Genomic DNA, 24398 nt, shown 5'->3' with positions numbered 1-24398 from the left:
TTGATATAATTATGTATAAGTATGGACGATGTAGAAGTATGGATAGATAAGAGAGTACTATGATTACTGTGGTTAATCGAGTATAAAAACTTATAATAATAAAAAAAAACATTTTTTTTTTATTTGAGGGTAATTATAGGAATTGACCACCCGCCTAAAGAATAATGTACTAACTCAGGTATTCTTACAAATATGTTAGACAAGCTTACAAATCGCCAAACGCCTGTTTACCTAAACAGAAATTATAATTTTGAACGATAGGGCTGCACTTACAATATTTTTTTTTATGTATTCATACATATTGTTATGTAACTGCTTCATTTTTTGAGGGGAACAAAGTTTTTTTTTTTAATATTCGTTACAATATACGTATTTATTTATATTTTAAAATAATCACTTTTACTGAAATATGAATAAATATTCATTACCATGTGGAGACATGTTTAATTCTTGCTAATATAAATATAAAAAGTGAGTTTGTTTGTTACCTTTTGGTGTTTTAATTAACGTACTGTTCGGGATGGAAAAAATATATCCCGGTCATGCGGATAAAGTCGTTAGTAAAGCCTATTCATATAACATGTAACAATACAAAATCCAATAATACCTAGTTTTTTACAAAAGAGCTTTGTCATTTATTTTACGTTAAAAGAATATCTAACAGATGTCGGTATTTTTAAGTTTGGACGGAGACAAAAAACTTTGTCAGACGCTAGTGGCCACAAAGTCGTTGATTAAAGTCCAACTTTTTTCATTTCTTGTTTTACCAAGTGGTTCGTATTGTAATGGACGTGAAAGGAGACAAAACTATGTAGCAGATTGCGATGGATAATGTGCTTTGATATTTTTCTTAGCTAGTAATGTATTTTCTTTATTTCTATAGATTCCGTCCGCCTTATCAAAATAATAGTTTAAAACACTTTTTATCTAAACAGTGTTTTACCTAATGTTTAACAAAACTCTGTTTAAGTGATGAATCATTGTTTATTTATGATGATATGGATGATAGGTGAGGATGAAAAAGACAAGTCAATTAGTCCGTCGTGATGAACACACCTGGAATTCGCCACGATGGTTTCCAGGGGAGACCACGAGGAGGTCAACCTGACAGGTTATATTGTTAGCAATGAGGCTGGTAGTAACATTAACCTCCCCCGCCCTCTCCGGCGGTTATTAATTTCTAGCAGGTGGACTGTCAGCTTGTTGTTTTAGGAATATCGATAGGGAGTTCACCCACATACCTTAGAGCCTAGATCAAGAGACAACAGCATGGGGTTCTTCAAAAAAGAGGTAAATTGGTTCTTTCAGGGTTGGCAATGCGCGTGTAATGCTCTTAACATAGCAGGCATTCATAGGCTACAGTAACCGCTTACCATCAGGTGGACTGTTTGCTACCTCAGTGGTATAAAAAATATATAAATAAAGGTTATCTCGCTCTTTGTTTGTTGGAACCATAAATTTAACGAAATGTGGACATGTCATGTGTTATGATGTGTTACAATAAACTCAACTGCCTCTGACTACTTAAAAGAAGAGTAATTATAAACAATTTATGAATCTATCCTTAAATATTCGATTGTAAATAACAATTAATTGTGGAATGTATGTAGGAGAATATTCATTACTTCAGAACGGATACATATATTTAGATAATTCTTTTTTGTGGTCTTTTGCAATTGATAGAACAAGATTTATATGAAAAAAAAAAAGTTTGGAAAAGCATACGGAACATTGAAAATTTTACGTAAAAATATCTCTATATAAGTACCGGGGCGGGGAGCTAGCCTAAATGAAACTATCCAAGTATAGTTCGAATGTTAAGGACTCCACCCGAATAAAATCTCTATTTTATTTGATTGCTTCAATATGTTGAAAGTTGGAAGATAAATTTCTTTTCAAAATCAAATCTTTCAGCGACGGATGGCGCATGAGTTGAACTTTTGCCAATATTTTATTTAAATCACCCGAAGTTTTCATCGTATAATAATTTTTTTTTTCAAATATTATTTCGATCCTAAACCCGACCTAAACGTTGCTATTTGAAAATTTCACAAAAATTCTACTGTATTTGTTTAATATCTGAAATATAAAACAATTTTCTTTTGTGACACTTAGAATAGCAAATAGTTGACGATCCACTTGATGGAATGTAGTAACCGTCGCCAATAGATATGTAAAATTGTATGGGCATCACTGTGATACCCATTATAAATCTAGTGCATTGCCATTCCCGAGTATCATGACCCTATTTCGGTACCCAGTAATTTCACCGCCATACTCCACAGCCATTCACAACTGCTTCACGGCACAAATACAGGCGGATAGTTATTTATTTATTGGTACATCGATAATGTTACATATAGTTTGTTACAATACAATACCACCTCTAAATATAATCATATTAATATATGTATACTTAATCTATTTATAGGACTTACTGTTTTGAAATTTTAAAATAATAAAAATTAACCACCGAAAAGGGCAAAATGAAGAAACTATACAATATATAAAGACATTGAATTTAATAATATTTTTAATATGGATATACGTCACTAATATCCACTCGATATACACCGCGCCTGAAAATACAGAATTAATATAATAATTAAAGGTAAAAAATATTAATTTATATCATTATAACCAATATAATCGACATATTGTTTTTTTATAAGAATTGTTAATTTAATATTTAAATATTTAAAATATTGCATGCCTAATTGTGACGAAATATGTGGACTTAATATTATTTTATCTATCTGTATATTTACCATATTTCTTGCAAATAAATATTCATTAATTCAAAACATATATTGGCCGTATAGTCCCCACATAGAATAGGCCACCCCTTCTTTTCCCGTGGGTATCGTAAGAGCTGGCTAAGGGAGGGCGAGGGATGGGCAGCAGCGTCCCTCTTAAAACATTTCTAAAGCTTGACTGCGGTTACCAATCTACCTACCAATCGTGGCAACTACTGGCAAATCCCCCCCCCCTCCCCCCAAGGGGGTGGTTTATGTTCAGCAGTGGACAGTTAAAGGCTGATATGATGATGATAATGATTATAACCAACAACTATTATAAAGTATGAATCAGCCCTTTTGTTTTATTGTTATTATATTTTTTAATAACCATCTGGCTTCGTATGATTTTTGAAAATAAATTAAAGCCCATGTTATTTGCTAATAATGTAGCTTTTTGTAGATGAAAGAATTTTTAAAACTAATATGTATTTTTTTTATTTGATCTTGGTGATTTACTTCAGGTATATCACCAAGATCAATCGAGGTTACATTATTGCATTTCTTATAGAAATACAAATTCTGTTTTAAACAATTTCTGTCCCTGTTACTTATTTATTTATTTATTTATTTATTTATTTACAGGATTACCAACATAAGATACAGCTACAATAAAGCTAAGTTTTAATACAATACACTGGCAGCTCAGATCTCACCGTTCTTACATTTATAGGCAACCACAGCATGCCTTGTGTTTGACAAACATTAAAATATAATTAAATTATTAAATGAGTAAAGATATTAACAATATGAATAATAATATAATATAAATAATGGAAATTGTATTCAAATTATTATAAAATATAAATAAATATAATGTAATGGGGAGGTATATCAACACTTTAATTTAGTCATGAATACAGAGTGACTATCGCAGTGAATATCAAGTTCAGGCTTGGTTTTTACAATATCGTTATACAGACGCGTTATGCGGACGATAGGTGATTCGCGACCCAAGTTTGTTCGGCAAGCTGCATTTTTAAATAGATTACAAGGATGCCGCGGCACTCTAGTAGGTACATTGTAATCTAGTTTCCCCAGTAGAGGCAGGCAATCAATGTGATTATTCACTAACTTATGAAGATAAGACATGTCAAGGTAAGATCTGCGCAGGCAGCAAGGTGAAAATGTTTAATTTTGTTTTTGTAGGTTTTCATATTTACAAATAATATAGTTTTCTATTAGGGGGAAAAAAGTGATTAAGCATTTTTTAATTTATCTGTTACTAAACTAAACAAAAACTTTAATTTTACCTGTTTATAATATTAATTAAAAAAAAAGATATCATACTACACATCTATAGGATATGGCTATTTGCCAAATTTTTTGAAAATAGCTACGATATTACATTATATATTTAATGATGACTTCCGTGGTGCAGTGGAGGCAATGTTGCTTTGCCTAGATGAGATCCCGGGTTTAATTTCCGATTGGGTCAGTCGCAAATGATTTTTTTTAATTAGCTTGGATTCAAGTGTTACGGATTATGAATATGGCTTCAGATATTTATTATTTGATATCTTATAACACAGGCTATCCTAACTTGAGAACTGGGAAATTAGTGTAAATGTACTTATTATAGTTTAATTATTGAAAAAATAAAAATATAATTGTAACTATAATCCTTAGGGGGGAAGGGATCGTTAGTAATGCGAGCTACCAGTCCAATTGCTAGCAATATACCCTGTCAGGTCGACCTCCACGCGGTTCCCCCTGGAAACCATCGTGCTGAGTTCCAGGTGTATTCATCACGATGGGCTGACTGACCTGCTTTTTTCATTATTCACCTATCATCCCTCACTGGTGCCCCGCCAGCGTATACTGATAGCGCAGGCGGGGTTACCATCCCATTAATCATGCATTAAAATAAAACTATAATCCTTAAGTTAGGCTTTTGGTGATGTATTAAGAGACTTACCCTGTTTTATTTAAATTTGTATTACCCATTTCTAACTCTGGACCTGAACATGAGTCGATGAGCATTTCAATTTTATTCTCACATTTGTGTGCTACGAATTTCTTATTTAAAATGGATGCAGCGAAAAGCTTCCATGAACGGGAGTGGCTACACGATGAAGTTAAACAACCAGGTTGTATAAGTCCGCCGTTTGGGTAGAAATCAGCGTCACCCAGTTCCATATATGTACCGAGAGCAAATCCATTTGTATGAATAGCTTCGACGTACATTGCATCAGTATTTGTCAATCTATTTGGATTCATAAACCATAAAGGACCTGCTGGATCTAAACCTGAAATTTGTTAAGGAGTTTATTAGTAGTAAAATGTTTGAATATACTTACTTTACCAGAGGGAGTTTTGTACAAATGTCATTTGCTTGGGTACCTCTGTCCCATTCGTGTTTCAACCGTGAAGCAATTCTTTTTGCATGGCTGTGTTCCGGTTTGAAGGGTGGAATATGGCAGTGAATTTACAGGGTATGGAGGAATAACACCTGAGTCCTCAGGAATGGCAACGCTTGGCGGGTTGCATGGGTGAAACATTATACTCTGTTATGTCCATGGTACTGCTCATGTCTATAAGCGACGGTTACCACTCCATCAGATGGGCCGTCAGCTTTTTTGCCATTTTAAGTTGTATAAAAAAAAGACGATAAAATATAATAAAATACAAAAATTATAATAATTTTAACTTAAATATATTAGAAATTTACACAATAAAGATTTTGCTGTAATATCAACTTTAAATTAGAGATAGGTTTAGAGACATGACGCGTCAGAATCGACTATAATTACTTTAGATTTACATTTACTCGCATTTGGATAAAATATGGGAACTATTTAAAGTTTTGTGCTTAGGAAAAGGCCAATATGTGTAGCGCAGTACCGATAGTAATTTTATATCTACTAAGTCGAGTTATTATTCATAATTTTCTTCAGTAAAAATTATTATAGTTTATTTTTTCAGCTTATGAATTATGATGAGGTATTTGAAAATATATCATTGATAAGGAAAATGCCATTTAAGAAAATAGACAAAGTTGTTGATCCTTACTGATAACATGAAATTGAGATTGTATGTGTATCTATACTTCTATACTAATGTTACTAAAGAGGAAATTTTTAATTGTATGTTGTGTGTATGGACAAACTAAAAAACTATTTAACCGATTTGAAAAACGATAAAAGCTATATTATCAGCGAGTAACGCGTTATATGGTATTTTCAAAAAATTTTACGTGAAGCCGGGCCGGAGCACTAGTTTGTTATATTTTGAAAGTCTCAAAATGAACATAAAAATAAGTACTATTACTATTTATGTGAGGGTGTTGCCCTCGATTGTAAAGAGTTTTCAGACAGCCTTCATAATAAAAACAATAAAATTTACCTGTGATTCGAGCAGCTCTCCCATTCAACTGTCTTCCAGCATTTCCAACGACATGTGCCCCTAAACTGTGCCCGACTAAATGTATGCGACTAAATGGGGTACTAGTGTCTGAACTGAGGAAGGCCAAGAACTGCCCTAATGCCTTCCCAACTTCAGGGACACCCATCACAGAATTAACGTAATTCAGATGAGCAACTGATCGCCAGTCCAAAATTATAATATTTACGTCACTGATTGATAAATACGCTGTGAAAATAAAATTTCACATTTATACCAAAAGTAAATATTTACTAAATAAAATGAAATGATGGGATACTATGATATCACGGTATAATTATTCTGTCGTCTACGTGCTGTTCATATTTATAGAAAACTAAATATACTAATAACTTTATATCAGGTGTGCCGTTAATTTAATGGTCATTTTAAGTAAGTATCATAAACATGAGAGTAAAATTTAATCCAATAGTTTTATGTCTATTAGGTTTTTTTTTTTAATTTTTATGTTATATTCTTTATAAAAAGAGGATAATTTCTTATTATTTTTTATAGTTTAGATTAGATTAGTTAGTATTTTTATGATATAGGTAAATGTTATATTTTCATATAACATTTACCTGAAAATCATTAGCTTTATAATGCATACTGCATGACTAGCTATAAATCATGGGTTTGCTTGCGATAAGGATCCTATTTGTTAATCCAGATTATTTTCATTTGTACTCAAATGCGTTCATTTGTTTATGCGTCGTTGAGTAACAAACATTCAAACATTTACATATTTATAATATTAGTAGGATTAGGCTATGTTCAGTAAATCGTACTTATAATTATTTCTAAACGATGATTAAAAAATTTAAGACACCTGCAAAAGGAACGATTTCTATCGACAAAATTCATATTATTATGATGGTCCTCTACGGGTGTAAACCCAATTGATTGCAATAAATAATTATCAAATTCCACTCGGAATTGGCAAAGATATCGCGTTACATACATACAGAAAGACTGGATTGTGAACAGTCTCGTGTTTGAAATTACAAAAGATGCCAATCATATAGGCTTACGCGTCTGATTGCTATCATTACCAATTTTAAGAAATTCGTTTATTTATTTATACTTTTGCATACATTAAAAAATGTCTACGGAGTGGATTTAATCTCTAATGGCATTTTTTACCATTCAACTGTTACGCTAAAAAAAAAAAAAGAGTAAACGGCGATGAATTGAAGTAATAAAGTTAATTCGTAAATGAAATAATAAAAACAGTGATACTAACTGTTTCACGCGGGGGGGGAAAGGGATTGTTAGTAATGGAGTTTGACAGCCTCATTGCTAGCAATATGCCTTATTAGATCAACGTCCACGTGGTTCCCCCTGGAAACCATCGTGAACAATTCTTTTTGAATTCGTCACGATGGGCTAACTGACCTACTTCATCCTTACCTATCATCCTTCACTGGTGTCCCGCCGGTGTATACCGATACCGCGGGTGGGATTACCATTTCATTATCATCCATTAAAAAAAAAACTGTTTCACGCGATTTTAATTTACGAGATTTTTCATGTACATTAGTATATAAAGTATATTATTTATTAAATAAGCATATAACCTACCTGTTTACCCAAATTTTTTCCAAATCTGTTAAACAGGTTAAGCGTGAGAGAGTGACGAACATCCAAATACCTTTACAAATTTTTAAAAATATTAGTAAGATTTCAACGTATGTCCTTGTAGCCATGCAATGCAATACAATGTTGGAATGTAGGCCGTCTAGTTTTTTGATATTCTAAGTATTATAAAAAATAAATTACCATTTCGGATAACAGGATTGAGACCTACATATGGGCTGTTTTGCCAACCATGAACAATAACCATGGTCGGCACACGTGCATTAAAGTGCGACACGTAAATGGAGTTCCGGTTACCATCTACTAATATTTGCTCGTAAAATGGATTTTTCCTAAAAATAACAATTTCAGACATTTTTACTTCGCTATAGTTTATTCATACTAATTTTAGTATGTTTTGGTAATTATATAATTAATTATATAAATACCTATTCTAAAATTGTTGCATGCCCGATAGGGTATAACTTGAAATTTATGTAAAAAAGTTATACTCCAATGAAATGTTTACTGCTATATGTACACAGCAATAAAATTTTATTTTGAATAGAATTGCCTTGTTTTGCTCTGTCCTGTCCTGCCCTATCCTGTCCCGTACTACCCTGCCCTGTCCTGTTCTGTTATATATTTAATCTGTTATTTTAACTTTATTATTACTCCAATTACAATCACTATGTATTGAGTACCGAAAATGAAATCTAGGTAACATTTATATTATAACCGTTAACGTAAGTGTAATTATATACTTAACAATTCAGTGCGGGCGAGGGAGAATGTCATTCATGGGGATTAGTGGTCTCTTTGTTAGCAATATGTCTGGTACTTTGGGGGAAAGGAATTGTTAGTAATGGAGACTGAGAATCTTATTGCTAGCAATATATCCAACCAGGTCGACTTCCTCGTAGTTCTTCCTGGAAACTATCATGGTTAATTCCTGATGAATTCATCATGATGGGCTAACTGGCCTGTTTTCATTCTCATCGATCACCCTTCACTGGTGCTCCGCCAGCGTATCTCGTTAGCACAGGCGAGGTTACCATACCATTTTCACCCATAAAAAAATGTCTGGTAGCATCGTAGTGAATTCGTCGTGATAGTCTGACTTGACTTCACCTTCACTTATCATCTCTCCCTATCATCTTTCCTAGAACCTCGTCAGCGTGAACCAAAAATTGTGTGCATGCGTAAACATGAAAGGAAGGATGGGAATAAAGTTTTTTTTTGTATTTCTTGTATTTCTGTTGATAATTATAATTATTAATAGCGGCGACTCCTTTGTTAGAAGAGCTTCTATATTCCAAATCATATTATAATAAAAAAAAAAACAAACTCTATGCAATGAAGAAAGCAATATTTTAAATAAAATATAAATCTTCCTTATAAATAGTGGACATGAGTAAGACAACGATATGTCTTGCGTCAACTTAGTACCTCAGGTGCATCCCATTGCGTCGACTCATTAACTTAAAATTGCGCTGTGGTGCGCGGGATATTTCTAAGAACAAAGAAATCTTTGGGACAACCTGTATCGTTGTACTGTACTTTTTTGACATATGCCAAAAATATGTGACGAAAAAAAAGTCCTTTAGTCTGATTCCAGATTTCCTTTTAGTCTCCGTACTCATTCATATAAATTAGTGTATTTATATGCTTTTTTAGTACTCATAAATCCAATAAGTTAACTTATTTCTCCGAATTCATTTCATATTTCTCACTACTGCGCTGTGCGCCATTTTATTTTAAAGAAGAGTTGACACATCGCATGGCATTGACACAGCGCAGTGAAGTGTGTTGGCGGAATTGCGCGGCATAGCACAGTGTTACCCATATCTAATTAAGAGTAACGTTGCGCTGTGGCAACAAAAATAATGTACTTAACTTGTATATAAAAGAAAACGAACATCAGGCTTAACTGAATCTTGCAATTTAAGACTTGGAGTCTCTTTCGAGTCTATGACATGTGAATTGCCATAATCATCCACATAATCTAAATAACGAACCGAGTTATCTGGTAGCAAACTATTTTGGTCGTTGCATTTTTCTTGCGACTGCACGAGTATCTTAAATACTGCAAAATAATAATATTATAAATAAAATAAAAAGATATAAATAATAAAATAACATGTTCATTACTGTAATTGCTTATAGGCAGTCAGAAGGATTTTTCTAGTTATTTTTTATGGAGTGAAATCGTAGCTTCTCCCCCCCTGCGCTATCGGTATACTCTGTAAGAGTACCAGTGAGTTATAAGAGGCGAGCATGAAAGCAGGTCAGTTAGCTCATCGTGGTGAATTTAACAAGAATTAATTACGATGATTGGTTCCAGGGGAAATCGCGTGGAGGTTAACTGGATATATATTGCTAGCAATAATTGTTAATAATGCTAATCTCCATTATTAACAATTCCTTTACCCCCTGTTACAGTTACTGTTGTGATAAATGTGATACTCATCATACTGATATTATGATGAGCATATTTGAACGTGGAAATTTTAATGCGTTACTAAGTTTAACGTCAAATAAAAAAAAATATAACAAATACTATGCAACAAATGTAATAATATGTATTTGATTAGATAGCGGTATGTAATTATGTAGCACAATGCAACCCAATCAATTCTCAAATTAAACAGAGCAAATTAAATAGTACATACTGTAATAGTAACAAATAAATATCTACGTATTAAAAAAAAAGGAAATAAAATTATTACAAAAATGGAATTTAATTTAATTTGATCAAACTATTCGCTTAATTGTCTAAAGAATATTAAAAACATTGTAATTACTTACCAGAAATAATAAAATAAAATATCAATAAACGCATTTTATTTTAATATTTAAAATAAATTTATGTAAATATGTAAGTAGGTAATATTTTAACGAATCGTCGTGCCTATATAAAATTATAAGTTTAGACGAAAGCACTGGGTGTGTTATAAATATAATTATGAATATTTTATATGTATATTTTTATACTGTATATTTAGTTTTTATATAAGTACAGTCAGAAAAATAATTTTATTCTCCACGGTTAGTTAACTGAATAAATAAAGTGCATCATCTAACATATTTCAAAATTCCGACTTAATATATATCTGTTAATTTAATAAACTTGTCTACAATGTTTGTCGTTACTGACAATTGCTTCAATTCCATCGGTAAGTCTTCATCAGAATGAAGATATACATAGATATAGCATATAGTAGGTACCTACTTTAAATCCTTAATTAGGTTGCCTGGAAGAGATCGCTCTTAGCGATAAGGTCACCCATTGTTTTCTCATTGTGATTATTTATTGTAATTATTTATATTAAGTTTACTATTGTAATCTTTTGGAGGAAACAATAAAGAGTATCTATCTATCTATCTAGATTGTATGATCACTAGGATTAAAATCTGTGATGGGAACATTTTAATTTTTATGAATATGTAAACCTGTTATTTGGTGTATGTTGCAATTAGAAAAAAAAAAAAATTATCTAGAACATCTAGCCAAATTTTATTTAAATCCAACAAATATTCAAAATACTAACACTAATAGTTTATGTCGTAACAGTTGGTTGATTAGTTGTAACAGATAACAAACACTATTATAAGTTGTTAAGTTTTCTTTTCTACAATATAATCAATAAATAAAGCAAATTAACTAGCTATAACTTGTGTCTTCGCCCACGTGACTTAAAATATAAATATTGAGATCTATCTGTATTTCATATTTCAATAAAATCCATTCAGCTATTTAAACGTGATTGGCAAACGTCATAATTTCATATAATTTTGGTAGATAAATGAATGGAACGCATGGGGGGTATCATGGACGAAATGAACAGTATACTCTGTTATGTCCATGGTACTGCTCATGTCTATAGGCGACGGTTACCACTTTCCACCAGGTGGGCCGTAAGCTTGTTTGTCGTTCTAAGTTGTATAAAAAAAAAAGATAAGAATAAATGGAACAAAATGTTTTTTTTTAAATAATATAATTTATTTGTTTTTTACATATTATTATTATATTACATTCGTATAACACTTTGTTTTGAATGTTATGTAAATAAAATGTTATAAAATAAAACAGATGAAAATAAGGATAAGATTTTTTATTTTGTTTAATTTTAATTTTAGTATAAGTGTAAAATTATAATTTCACGATATATTTGTTATTTAACGGTAGTTATTTACACAATGCCCTTTATATAAACCTTTAGCGATAAGGATTAGTCACGCTATGAAGTAACAATTAATATTATCAGTATATAAAAGTCATTTAAATAGTTGATAACCAATAATTTTTGTTTCTATAACGTTTTTAACCTAACATTTACTTTTAGCTAATTTAATCTTTACTAATGACGATGAAATAAGTAGCCAATCCAACGATAAGATTAATTCCATTCTTAAAGTACAGAGATCTGTATTATTTTTTAGCCTTAATTTTTTTTGCTGACGATATTGGTCTGTGCCAGACATAGATAAATTTAGACGAGGCAAATATGTCAGTTTATAATGATAGTTGAGCGTGTCATTATTAAACCGTTTAAATCCTATTATTATAATAAATGTGAAAGTTTGTAACGGTGGATAGATAAATGGATGGGTGTTTGTTAATCTTTCACGCAAAAACCATTTAACAAAATTTAATGAAAATTTGTACACTATTGGTATTCTAACTAAGCACATAGAGGGGGGAAGGGATTGTTAGTAATAAGGAAGTTAGTCTCCATTGCTATCAATATATCCTATCAGGTCGACCTCCGCGCGGTTCCCACTGGAAACTATCATGACTCACCTATTATCTCTCACTGGTACCCCGTCAGAGTATATCGATAGCGCAGGCGGGGTTACCATACCATTTTCACCCAAAAAAAAAAAAATGCTATGTTCCTCGAGAAAGCTGGCGACGCAATCGCAGAATCTTGCAGGCAACCCAATCGAAGGTAGTTTTGAAAGCAGCGCTTTATGCCACACCCAATCAAAGGCTTTCGCAATACCCAAACTAATACGCTAAAGCTACTGCCTATCGGTGTGTTAAATAAGCTAAAAGATCATCGCTCGAGCGTCTCTATTGAAAGCTGTAAAAGCGATTAAAAATCAGCCGGTACTCTTCTAGGTACCGGAGCAGTTGACGATTAATGATAGATTACATAACTTTCGCAAGAAGTGATAGCTATAGTTAGCTGGATCTGAGCGATCTCCCTTTTGAGGGATCGGATGCACCAAAGCCGTCTTCAAAAACTTTGGGACTATACCTGATGAGTAACAGAGCCGAAAAAGACGCGTAAGAACTGGAACCAACTCTGGCGCGCACGTACCAAGCACAATTTATGGTAGTCTATAATAAACTGCCATAAGTAATGGTCCCAACTTCCCCTCTTTTATGGGAGGTCTATATTAGGTATTGAGCAAATTACTCGTAATAGCTGCAATGATGATGAAACAAATGTTCGAAAATAATGCTCATGTAATAATAGTCCTATATAATATAATAGATCGCCATTATAATTTTTATTAGAACTCAAATATGATAGCAATGATAATTCGGATAATGATCGATATGTATAAACAAAATAATATTATATTATAATAGACAAAAAAATATTTTTTTAAATTGTAACAAACTTTACGAATTTAATAGAATCCATGTAAAACAAAATTATAGATTTTCAATCTTTCATATTTTTCATATGCCGTGTGATCCTGGCATAGAATAAACCACTCCTTTTCTGGAAGGAACTCAATAGTCAAAGGATAGGTAGTAGCGTCCTTTTTAGAACGCCATCGAAACTTAAAAGTAGCAAAGCAGCAGTGGATAGTTAACAGCTGATATGGTGACTTTCATAGCTTCTTATTGTCGTCGGAAAGACATTTATTTTCCGCCCTAAGAACCTAAATTGTCACTCGCTGTGCACGGGTACAAAGACATTTCCGAATCGACCCCCTATATGTAAATAATTAACACAGGTATTTGATTGTATGTACTAATATACTTAGCTTGTTCACATTTATAATATACAAATAGAATAAATATTTATTTGATTTATTTTTGTTAGTATAAGAACTTAAACTTTGAAGAGTTTTGCCTCATTAAGATGAGGCATATAATTTAATATAATTTGAGGTATGAGATACGCATCAGCCTATCTTAAGATGTTATACGTGAACATAATAATACTATTATTATTATTATTGCACGTGACCGTAAATGTGTTTCTGCCGATGCCAACAATACTATCAACATAATCTGCGAATGAATCCATCATGTCAAGGAATTATGACGATGTCTATTAGGTATTTTGATAATTATTTATTTTCAACCGATTATTAAAATATTAAATTTGAAATTAGGCATATGTAAATCATACATTACAAATAATTTTTGATTCATTTTTAAAGTGGTAGTTTAATAACCTCAGTAATTAAGATGGCGCTGGTACACTGCTGTCACAAAGAGCTAATGATTGTAGACTGGAATATATTTGTTGGAATCTAAATAAGTAATTCACTAAAATATTTTTTATTTAACAGACTAAATAAGCGTGCACATTTTAAAATATTTCAGAAGAGAAAATGTATTGGTAACATTCTGTCTATGTACACAGGTATATTACTATGTGGTCTCGGTATAGAATGAGCCATCCGTTTCTCGTGGTTGTCGTAAGAGACGATTAAGAGAACTTAATGGTCGAGGAATGTTCGTCTTAAAACATCGTCAAAAGTCTAACTGCGGTGCCAACCCGCTTGCCACGCGTGGCAACTATTCCCCATAAGTGTAATTTGCCAGTTGTCACAGGAAGCTTACATTCAGAAGTAAACAATTAACAGCTAATATGACAATGATGAAGATAATAAAGCGAAAAAAATTGTTTTAAGCGAATCTCTATAACTACCAGATGGATTTGAACTTTTTTTGTATTTGATTACTTATTTCTTGGGGTTATAACTTATTCAATATCACGATACGATCGCGGTTGAAACGGCAGGATACAGTTAGATGTAATATATGTATACATTGCACCAGTTAAAAAAATAAAACAGTAAATAATTAACGTGAAGTCATTCAAAAGGCGGCCTTACGGTTAAACAATCTCCTCGAGACAATCTTAATCTTTTTCCTTTGTTATGTAGTAGCTGAAGTTATGGAGTAAATTCTTCAGTTAGTTGAATATTTTGACAGCCTCTTGTATGCGTTCAGAAATGATATCGCATGCAAGGAAGAGGAAGTAAAAAAATATCAAGAAATGTTTGTCACTAGAGACCGAGAAATAAATAAAATACGAACATTATTTGTACCGGATATTTCGGTTAGTTAAGCAGCGTTGCCGCGTTTTTGTAGTTGTTTGACAACTTTATGTTTACCATTCTATTTTCAGCCGAGTTATAGTAAATAAACTAACTGTATATAAGTTCGAGACAACTGATGGAAAAGAAAGTTTCTCGAGTGGTGATCCTGTAAAAGCAAACGCAGTGTAGGATAACCCATTATTCAATTAAGCGACGACATCAAATGTTGTTGTTGTTGTTTTATAATTCATCCAAAATGGGCAGGCAAAGAGCATGTCCCATACAGCGTAGTCATACGTTATTATCAGTTCTTCATAAATAGGGAGAAAATTATTTCATACGTATTTTACATGCTTTTTTATTAATATAGATATTTTTTATTAATATAGAGTATTTTCTCATATAAAGTAGTCTCCATATTAACTTACTTTTTATGTATAGGTTAGTAATATATTTCTTTCGTAAAATTATATCACAGTTTACAAAAGTCTTTTCATAACGACCTCAAATGTATTGCAAAGAGTTAGAGAATCTTATATTTTTTTAATATCCATGTTTGGGGTGATGTAAAAAGGTAATCCACCATTTTATGATAGTCGCCATTCTGTGGTATTTTAGTAGTAACAGTAACAGTGTTTTAGTGGGGGGAAAGGGATTGTTAGCAATGGAGTTTGACAGCCCCATTGCTAGCAATATGCCTTATTAGGTCGACCTCCACGTGGTTCCCCTGGAAACCATCGTGAACATTTCTTGTTGAATTTGTCACGATGGGCTAACTGATCTACTTCATCCTCACCTATCATCCTTCACTGGTACACCGCCGGTGTATACTGATAGCGCGGGTAGGATTACCATTCCATTCTCATCCATTAAAAAAAAACAGTGTTTTAGTAGTGTCATTATCATCATATAAGCTGTTAAATGTCCTCATTCAACAGTATTGAACATAGGCCTCCCTTTATGGGGGGGGGGAGGTTGCTTGTGGTTGCCACGTTTGGCAGGTGGGTTGGCAACCACAGTTAGGGTTTGCTAAAGTTTTAAGAAGGGATGCTGCTATCTCGATTATTACGTTCTCTTAGTCGCATCTTGCGATACCCATAGAAAGGATGGGGTGGCCCATTCTATGCCGTGACCACAGGCCATTCTATTAAAGGGTACTATTTTTTTTCAAAGAAAAAAATGGATCTATGTATCTAATTCTTTTTAATTATTTTAATAAAATAATTAGTTTCTCATAATAATTTCTTTGACTGAAGCATTTCGAATAATTTGTTCCAACTTCAAATAGAAATTCTAAAATAACGATCATCTATACTGCGAAATGAGTGACACAAAATTAAAAATGTAAATTACTAGCTACATCTTGCAGCTTTACCGCTGTTTAAAATGCCTTATATGTTAAATTTATTCGTGCACCAAATTTCATTCAAATCCGTCCAGTAATTTTTGCGTGAAATGATAAAAATAAACATCCACCCATCTATTTATCTTTCGCAAATGTAATATCAATAGGATTGATCCCATATCAACATTATACTCGTATTAAAAAAATAAAGCGTATACAATAACTTTAATCTGTATGTCTATAAACAAACATTAAATTATCTCTAACATTATTAATGGTATACGAATAGGCTATGGGTATTATCATATATATAGATATATTTATAGGTATTATCAGTGATTCTTACAAGCGAATATATCGATAGTGAAATATAGATTTATGTACATAAGCAATTTGCAAGATACATTCAATTGAATACGAGTATATCTATGTCACGTTTTGTTAACTCGTGTATATCTAATGCTACGATTATGATTTTTCTTCTTGTGTATTGTGGAAATTTCGTTAAAATCTAAGTATTTTCAGGAAAAAGTTCAAATAAATTATAACACCTAATAAATGTTTATTGTTATCTTTTTCAATCGTTCCTTAAACAAACTGGAATGATACATTTGGATGGAAACAAAATAGGTCATTATCATGATAGTTTCACGTATGTGAATAGAACATTCTCTTTCTGGTTGAATGCATTCATGGATAATTTTTTTTTACAACGCAGAGGGCTTACGAGCATGCGGCTCACCTGATAGTAAGTGACTACCGCCGCCCATGGTCACCCACAACACCTACGGCATTGCAGGTGTGCTGCCGGCCTTTTAAAAAGGAATATGCTCTTTTCTTGAAGGTTATGTTGTCGTATCGGTTCGGAAATACTGCTGCTGGAAGTTGATTCCAAAGAGTGGTTGTGCATGGGAGAAAGTGCCTTGAAAAACGCACGGTGGAGGACCGTCACTCGTCCAGATGGTTGGGATGAAATTTTAGTTATCATCATATTTATAAATCATATTATCCTTATGGTTGCTCAGTGTAGTATGATTAGTTGGAATATAGATTTATATTACAAAGTGAGTATCCAGTAAAATTATTTTTGAAAATTTCTACTTAAAGATGAATGAATTATACAATATCGTAATAACTATCCATTTATATGTTGGGGTAGCGGAATAGTTAAGAGGAAACGCGGGCATCGTCAGGAGAAAACTAAATTACAATTTCGGCTATTCTTCATAACAATGCTGAGTCCCCGCTCAGCATTGTTACAGTTGAGCCAAGACTCTTCTCTTGAACAGCTCAAATATATTGTGCTTTTAGTGGTAATAAATTTAAAGACCTTGATTGTTTGTGAAAGTGGTACGACATTTCAAAAGAATGCACATTGGTCTAGAGCATGTTTTTCTGGCCACCGTCCTTTGATATCGGATAACTCAACCAAAATGTTAACAGTTTCATGCAGCAAAAATATATAATGACAACACAGAACAAGCTTAAATTTTCTTAGAAGCATTACATTAAAAGTACCTGATATTTTACGCAAAGATTGCTTAATGTCTTTTACGACATGATGTAAAAGTAATAGAAAATGTTAAAAGAATTTATATTGAATCTTGGACAGGTCCTTCTGGCTACAGTTTTATTTTTTTAATAGCTAAAAATGTAATTGTTACCCTGCCTGTACTATTGGTATACTCGTACGCTGACGGAGCAACAGTGAGAGATGATAGATAAGGAAGAAAGCAGGTCAGTCCATTGTGATGATTTGTAGAACCTACCATGATGGTTTCCAGAAAAATTTATTTGCTAGCAACAAGGGTGCTTAACTTCACTACTGACAATCTCTTTCCTACCCGTCCAATCTAATAAGAATACCTAACAAGGTAACACAATGACATCACTTGTATGCACCAAAAACGTGATATTATTATTGGCCACTTGGCGACACCGCTAAACGCCTCCAGTGGTCTGATACACGTGATATGAGTCGATGCGATTAGCGCGATTAATCATCATAATCGATGTGACATTAATTATATTGATCATTTGCGAAAAATAGCAATAAATATTGCAAATAAACAAAACTAGCTTTATCCCAGACTTTGTCTTAGCAAACTAACTATTCCGGCAAGTGCATTATGTTAAGATTCATTGTGGAAATCTTTTTATTTATAAACTGCTACAGTTTTCTTTTTTTTTATACATCTTAGAATGGTAAACAAGTTGACGGTCCACCTGATGGATAGTGGTAACCGTCGCCTATAGACATGAGCAGTACCATGGACATAACAGAGTATACTGTTTCGCTCATAATACCCCCCATGCGTTGTCATTCCTGAGGACTCAGGTGCTATTTCTCTGTACCCAGTAAATTCACGCCATATCCCAAACCTTCAAACCGAAACACAACCATTCAAACACTTTGGTTTTGGTTAGTTTACAGTTGTCTTATGTTCAACAGTGGACGGTTAAAGGCTGATATGATGATGTAAATATTATTATTAGAAATTGGCTTATTTTGTGGAAAAAACATACATTATTCATTTATATGAACATTTCTACTTGCAGGTTTATTAAAGCCTTAATACGTATTTCTCGTTTCCATCTTTTTATACTTGTAGAATGAGTGCTTGATTTAAAAAAAGAATAAGTTCTTGTTATGGTTGTAATAATAAATACAAAGCAGACAAACAAACAGTTAAATTCATATTAGCGTGAATAATATAAGTAAATAGATAACAATGATCTAAGATATCAATTGCAAAAACATCTTATCTTATAAAATTTATGCCTTTAGGTTTTGAAAAAATATATATAAAGCAATACAAATTAAAATACCGTATAATACAAGTAGATTTCATATTAAACACAATGAAGGCGTCTTTAGTCCTTTGCTTAATTGGAGTCGGTACGTACTACTTATTTACTTACCTTAGAATATAAACAATTCGAATTACTTTTGACTTTTATGTTATACTTGTGTTTTGACTACAAAAACAATATAGTAGTCTTTAGGAATGGCACGCATGTTAGATTCCATGGGAGTAAAACTGTATTCTGTGATGCAGTGGTGTCTTAATGGTGTTTATTTCTATAGGCTCAAATTACTACTTTCATCATTAAGCTACTAGTTTGTTTTATATGAAGGCATGCAGAAAAAAAAACTGCGCTGGTTTAATCGAAACTGGATGTATAGAAGCATTTTGTTTGTTCCTTATATTTAGTGCTTCTATGGTTCTACCAATCGCCATGAAATTTACCTTCGTAGTTTTTCACGAGGACAAGAACATATATTGGTTTTTATGTTATCATCGCTCTAGAATTTCTCACCATTATATTTTTATCAGTAGTCAAGTAATGCTGTTTTACATATAGTTTGAAGAGTATCTCAAAACTGAGTGAAAGCATTATCAGTAACTATCCATATTACTTTACCTATACTAATATTTTCCATCAGTAATGTGTAATAATGTGTCTAATTCAGCGACAGTTAACTCCATAATATTTTATTAAATATCATATATTTTATTAATCATAATATTGCTTTATGATTTTAGTGTACATCGCATCTGCGGTGCCCCTTCAAGATGAGCTAAGCGAACCTAAGAGGTACCCACGGTTTGTGGAGTTCCCTGATGGTGATGGTGTACCACATGTCGCTGATTTGGAAGCCGAACCGCCAGAGCTCTCTTAGAAGAAATCCAAAGAAACCCTGAAAATAACCTTTACTTATTGTTCACTAGGTGAGTTCGAAAAATAATCATAATTAAAATTCCTAAAATCTCAGTCTTCAGCAATGACAAGAAAAAGCATGTTATGAGGACATAGTATTATTGACATTCAAAATTTTGTTTGTCTGTAGATCCTGTTTGCTATTTTCTATCAGATTCAGGATATTAAGATTATTTTTAATGGTCATGGATTAAGAAAAAAATATACAAATGTATTTGTTACTTTTACAGGAACAACCCCACCGAGGCCCAGACTTTGATCATCAATGACCCAGCTTCCATTAGGAATTCAAACTTCAACCCTCAAGATAATACCGTTGTGCTCGTACACGGTTGGCTCGGCAGCCAGACCGCTGGCATCAACCCAACTGTCAGAGATGGTAAGTTTCATTTTTATTGTTTATTTGTTTATCAGTGTTAACTCTTCATTTTTACTATTACAATGGGCGTTAAATTATAATTGAAAAGTGTAGATTTAAAGTTTGAAAATTCGAAATTCATTTGAAGAGAAAAAAATTGTGTCCTTATGCGGTTTACTGTCTTGACTGAAAACATGTCAGTGGCCATGAGTTCGAATCTCCAGGCATTTAAATTTATGCTTAGCTCTCAGTTGATGGAAAGTAACCATTATAAATCTAATTGATCAAATTGTTCTATTATGTTTTTTACAGCGTATTTGGGCAAAGGCCCTGCGAACGTCATTGTCTTGGATTGGAGACGTCTCGCTTTATCAGACTACGTTACCGCTGTCTTTGGAGTTCCAGCCATCGGTGTTGGTTTAGGACAGTTTGTCCAATTCCTTGTTTCTGTGACTGGCATTCCTTATGATTCCATCCACCTGGTCGGCTTCAGTTTGGGTGCGCATATTGTTGGCAATGCTGGAAGGGAACTCGGAGGAAGAGTTGCTCGAGTTACTGGTTAGTAGTATTTTTTTTCCTAAAATTGAATCATGATCTTTGTCAGCTTACCATTATTATATTCTTCTTTTATTTAGTTCACAACATGAATAGATTCGCAATTCTTTACTATTCTTTTTTTTCTATAGTTCATAAAAAATAACAGAGTCTGTATTTGTCAATAGATACATTAACAAAATATTAATTATACATTATCTATGGTAGAATCATGCTCACGTAAATAATGCGCACTAGCCTCTCTTGCAAGAAAAAATATCTTTATATATTTTTTTTTTGAAGATTTGAAAATTAAAATTATGATTTAAAAATTTATTCATTTTGAAATCAAGAAATGCATTCTCTCATCTAAGATTTTTTGATTACACAGGTTTGGACCCCGCTGGTCCTCTATGGCACTACAACTCCAACAAGATCACCTCTGAAGACGGCATCTATGTCGAAGGTATCCACACTAACGGCGGTGTCGATGGTCTTGGTATTGGCACAGCTATCGGCAACGTAGACTTCTTCCCCAACGGTGGCAGGTCCCAGCCCGGTTGTCTGACTTTCTTGTGCGATCCTGACCGTTCCTGGGAACTGTTTGGTGCTAGTGTCACATACAACCACCTGTTAGGAAACGAATGCGAGAGCAACTGGCAAATCACATTCAACTCTTGCCGCGGTAGTCCATTCCCCTTGGGCAATGACGATTTAAGGAAAACTGGGTATGTTAAATATTTATGTTTCTTATATTATTTAAAATATTAAAAATAGTCTTTTTATGCAACTTAGAATGATGTAAAGTAGTAACCGTTTCTTATAAACACAACAATATCATGGACATAATATTGTTCATGTACTGTATAGTATACTGTTTTGTCCATGATACTCAATGCATGGGTTATTGCCATTCCTAAGGATTATACCTCTATACTCCGTATATTCACTGCTATATCCCACCCTTCAAACTGAAACACAGCCATGCAAATACTACTGTTTCACGGCAGAAACACGAATAAAATAGAGGTACCTAAACAAACGACTTATGTACAAAGTCTCCTTCTGATAAAAACTGCAACTATATCAAAAATAAGTGCTAAATAATCTTAAATAAATATTACTTGTACCTTAATCACTATTTTCGGTTTTGATTTTTAATTAATCTAGATTATCCTGATATCAGATAATTTAGAAAAAAATATTTCCAAATTGTCCTAACAATACAAAGAAACATTTCATAATTTTGCCTTTAACTTCTTGTTCATACTGTGATTTCTTGATGGATTTCGAACTGTGGGAACCTAAATAAAAGGCCAGAATAATATTTTTGCTAACATTGTCTATTTCTGTTTCAGATCTGGACAGTATCGTGTGAACACAGGCAGAAGATATCCCTTTTAAAATGAACTCGAATATTAGAACTTGGCTATGATTAACTCACATAATATAATAAAATAAAATAAACACAATTTAGGAAGTTTAATTTCTTTCTTAATAAAATTAACTAAAAAGGTAGTTTCGGAAAATTTAAAAGACATACAACAAACCTTGTTCTTGCTTGTAATGTGTATGATTAAAGAGTCAGGTATTAATAACCCAGAATGGCACTATCATTAGCATCAAATATATTATCGTAACATGCATCTATTAGAAGTTATTGTACTGTTTAGAAAATGAGATAATGTTTGGTTGTTTATATTTTATTTAACTGATTATAAATACGCTTACGACTGTAATCCCTGACGAGGCAGTCATTAGCATTTATCTATTATTACTAATATGACAAATATATAGTCTATTTCAATTGAACTTAATAAACAAAGTATAAAGAAATGAACAATTGGTCTAGCAATTAGACCAAGGTCTAGTCTGCTCATATCCAATTTTTTCATTCATTAATTTTAGCCGTTAACCGCCAACTGTTGAACATATACCTATTTTATAAACTGTCATTAAGATTTGTCCTGAGCCACCTGCATTCACTGACTCACTACAGGGTTGTCGCTCTATTTAGTAAAGGGTCATTTTACACAGCATTTGCTTGCGCTGGATCGATATTCGACAATCCTTTTTCTTCATCGGTTGTCGGTTCTTTGAGCTATATGGCCAGCCACCACTAGTTCAATAGTATTACCAATCAAAAATCAATTATTTGATTTAATGTTTTGATTTCTTACTAACTTCATTTAGACAGTACAACCAAATTATCACAGAAATTGTGATAATTTGGTACAAAACTTGGTTACCCACTCGTTAAGTTCCATTAATTAAAACTACAATATTTGACATACCCACATTTTCCCGAGCATATTAGAATCTAATGTACTCTGTCTAATTAAAATGCTTGCCACACTTAACTCTTGAGTGAACCTACCATTTGTTTTGTTTTAATGGGTGATAATGAAATAGTAACCCCGCCTCTACTACCGGAATTCACTGAAGAAACACCAATGAGAGATGATAGATGAGGATGAAAGCAGATCCTTTAGCCCATTGTAATGAATTCTACAAAAGGTATCCACGATAGCTTCTAGAGGAAACTGCGTGGAGTTCGACGTGGAAGTATAAGGTGACTATTAGATGTTTTTTTTTTTTTTTTTTTTATAGAACTTAGAATGGCAAACAAGCTGACGGCCCACCTGATGGAAAGTGGTAACCGCCGCCCATAGACACGAGCAGTACCATGGACATAACAGAGTATACTGTTTCGCCCATGATACCCCCCATGCGTTGCCATTCCTGAGGACTCAGGTGTTATTCCTCTGTACCCAGTAAATTCACGCCATATCCCACCCTTCAAACCGAAACACAGCCATGCAAACACAACTGCTTCACGGTTGAAACACGAATGGGACAGAGGTACCCAAGCAATCGACTTTTGTACAAAGTCTCCCTCTGGTAAAATGTCCATTACTAACAATCCCTTTATCCCCGTTTGGTTTGTAATTTCTATTATCACATTTAAAAGGACCAATAAAAGACTTAGTTATCCAGATTCGAACTCACAATGGTTGAGGTCTATAGTGGCATAGTTGAATTAGTAACGCTCGGCTATAACATTCTCTTTATGAAAGTTATTCCATAAATATCAACACTCCAATTTTTGGAAATTTTTGTCAGACTGTGGAAAAAGTAAAAATAAAATTGGTCAAGTGCGAATTGGACTAATTTACCGAGTTGCGTTCATAAAATAATCTGTGAAAGTTGTTTGGTTTATATTTTCTTTGGATGGGTGAATAATAATAATACATTTTTTTTCTACTTAGTTTCTTACTTACTTAGTTTCTCACTGTAATAAATAGATTAACAGACAGCTTATCTAATCACTGTGAAATTTATGAATGAATGAATACTATATGAGACAGGCATAGGCCACTTTTTATCTTAT

At 32.9% G+C, this 24398-nt stretch overlaps 1 protein-coding gene and 1 pseudogene across 1 annotated transcript; one reads left to right on the top strand and one right to left on the bottom strand.

Annotated features, from left to right (window-relative positions):
• Positions 1–2515: 2515 nt before the first annotated feature.
• LOC113510818 (lipase member H-like) lies at positions 2516–8100 on the bottom strand. The gene is made up of 4 exons (XM_052896390.1): positions 7956–8100; positions 6141–6386; positions 4714–5044; positions 2516–2579 (listed from the first exon to the last, which is right to left on the bottom strand). Exons 1-4 carry the CDS (start codon positions 8017–8019, stop codon positions 2534–2536), a joined length of 687 nt encoding a protein of 228 aa, XP_052752350.1. The 5' UTR covers positions 8020–8100; the 3' UTR covers positions 2516–2533.
• Positions 8101–19254: 11154 nt separating this feature from the next.
• LOC113510604 (pancreatic lipase-related protein 2-like) lies at positions 19255–22479 on the top strand (annotated as a pseudogene).
• The last annotated feature ends 1919 nt before the right edge of the window (positions 22480–24398 follow it).

This window comes from Galleria mellonella, unplaced genomic scaffold (assembly GCF_026898425.1).
Source record: "Galleria mellonella isolate WM207_F2 unplaced genomic scaffold, CSIRO_AGI_GalMel_v1 utg32, whole genome shotgun sequence".
In the NCBI taxonomy this organism is placed as follows: Eukaryota; Metazoa; Arthropoda; class Insecta; order Lepidoptera; family Pyralidae; genus Galleria; species Galleria mellonella.
This window is presented reverse-complemented; position numbering and strand designations above follow the sequence as displayed.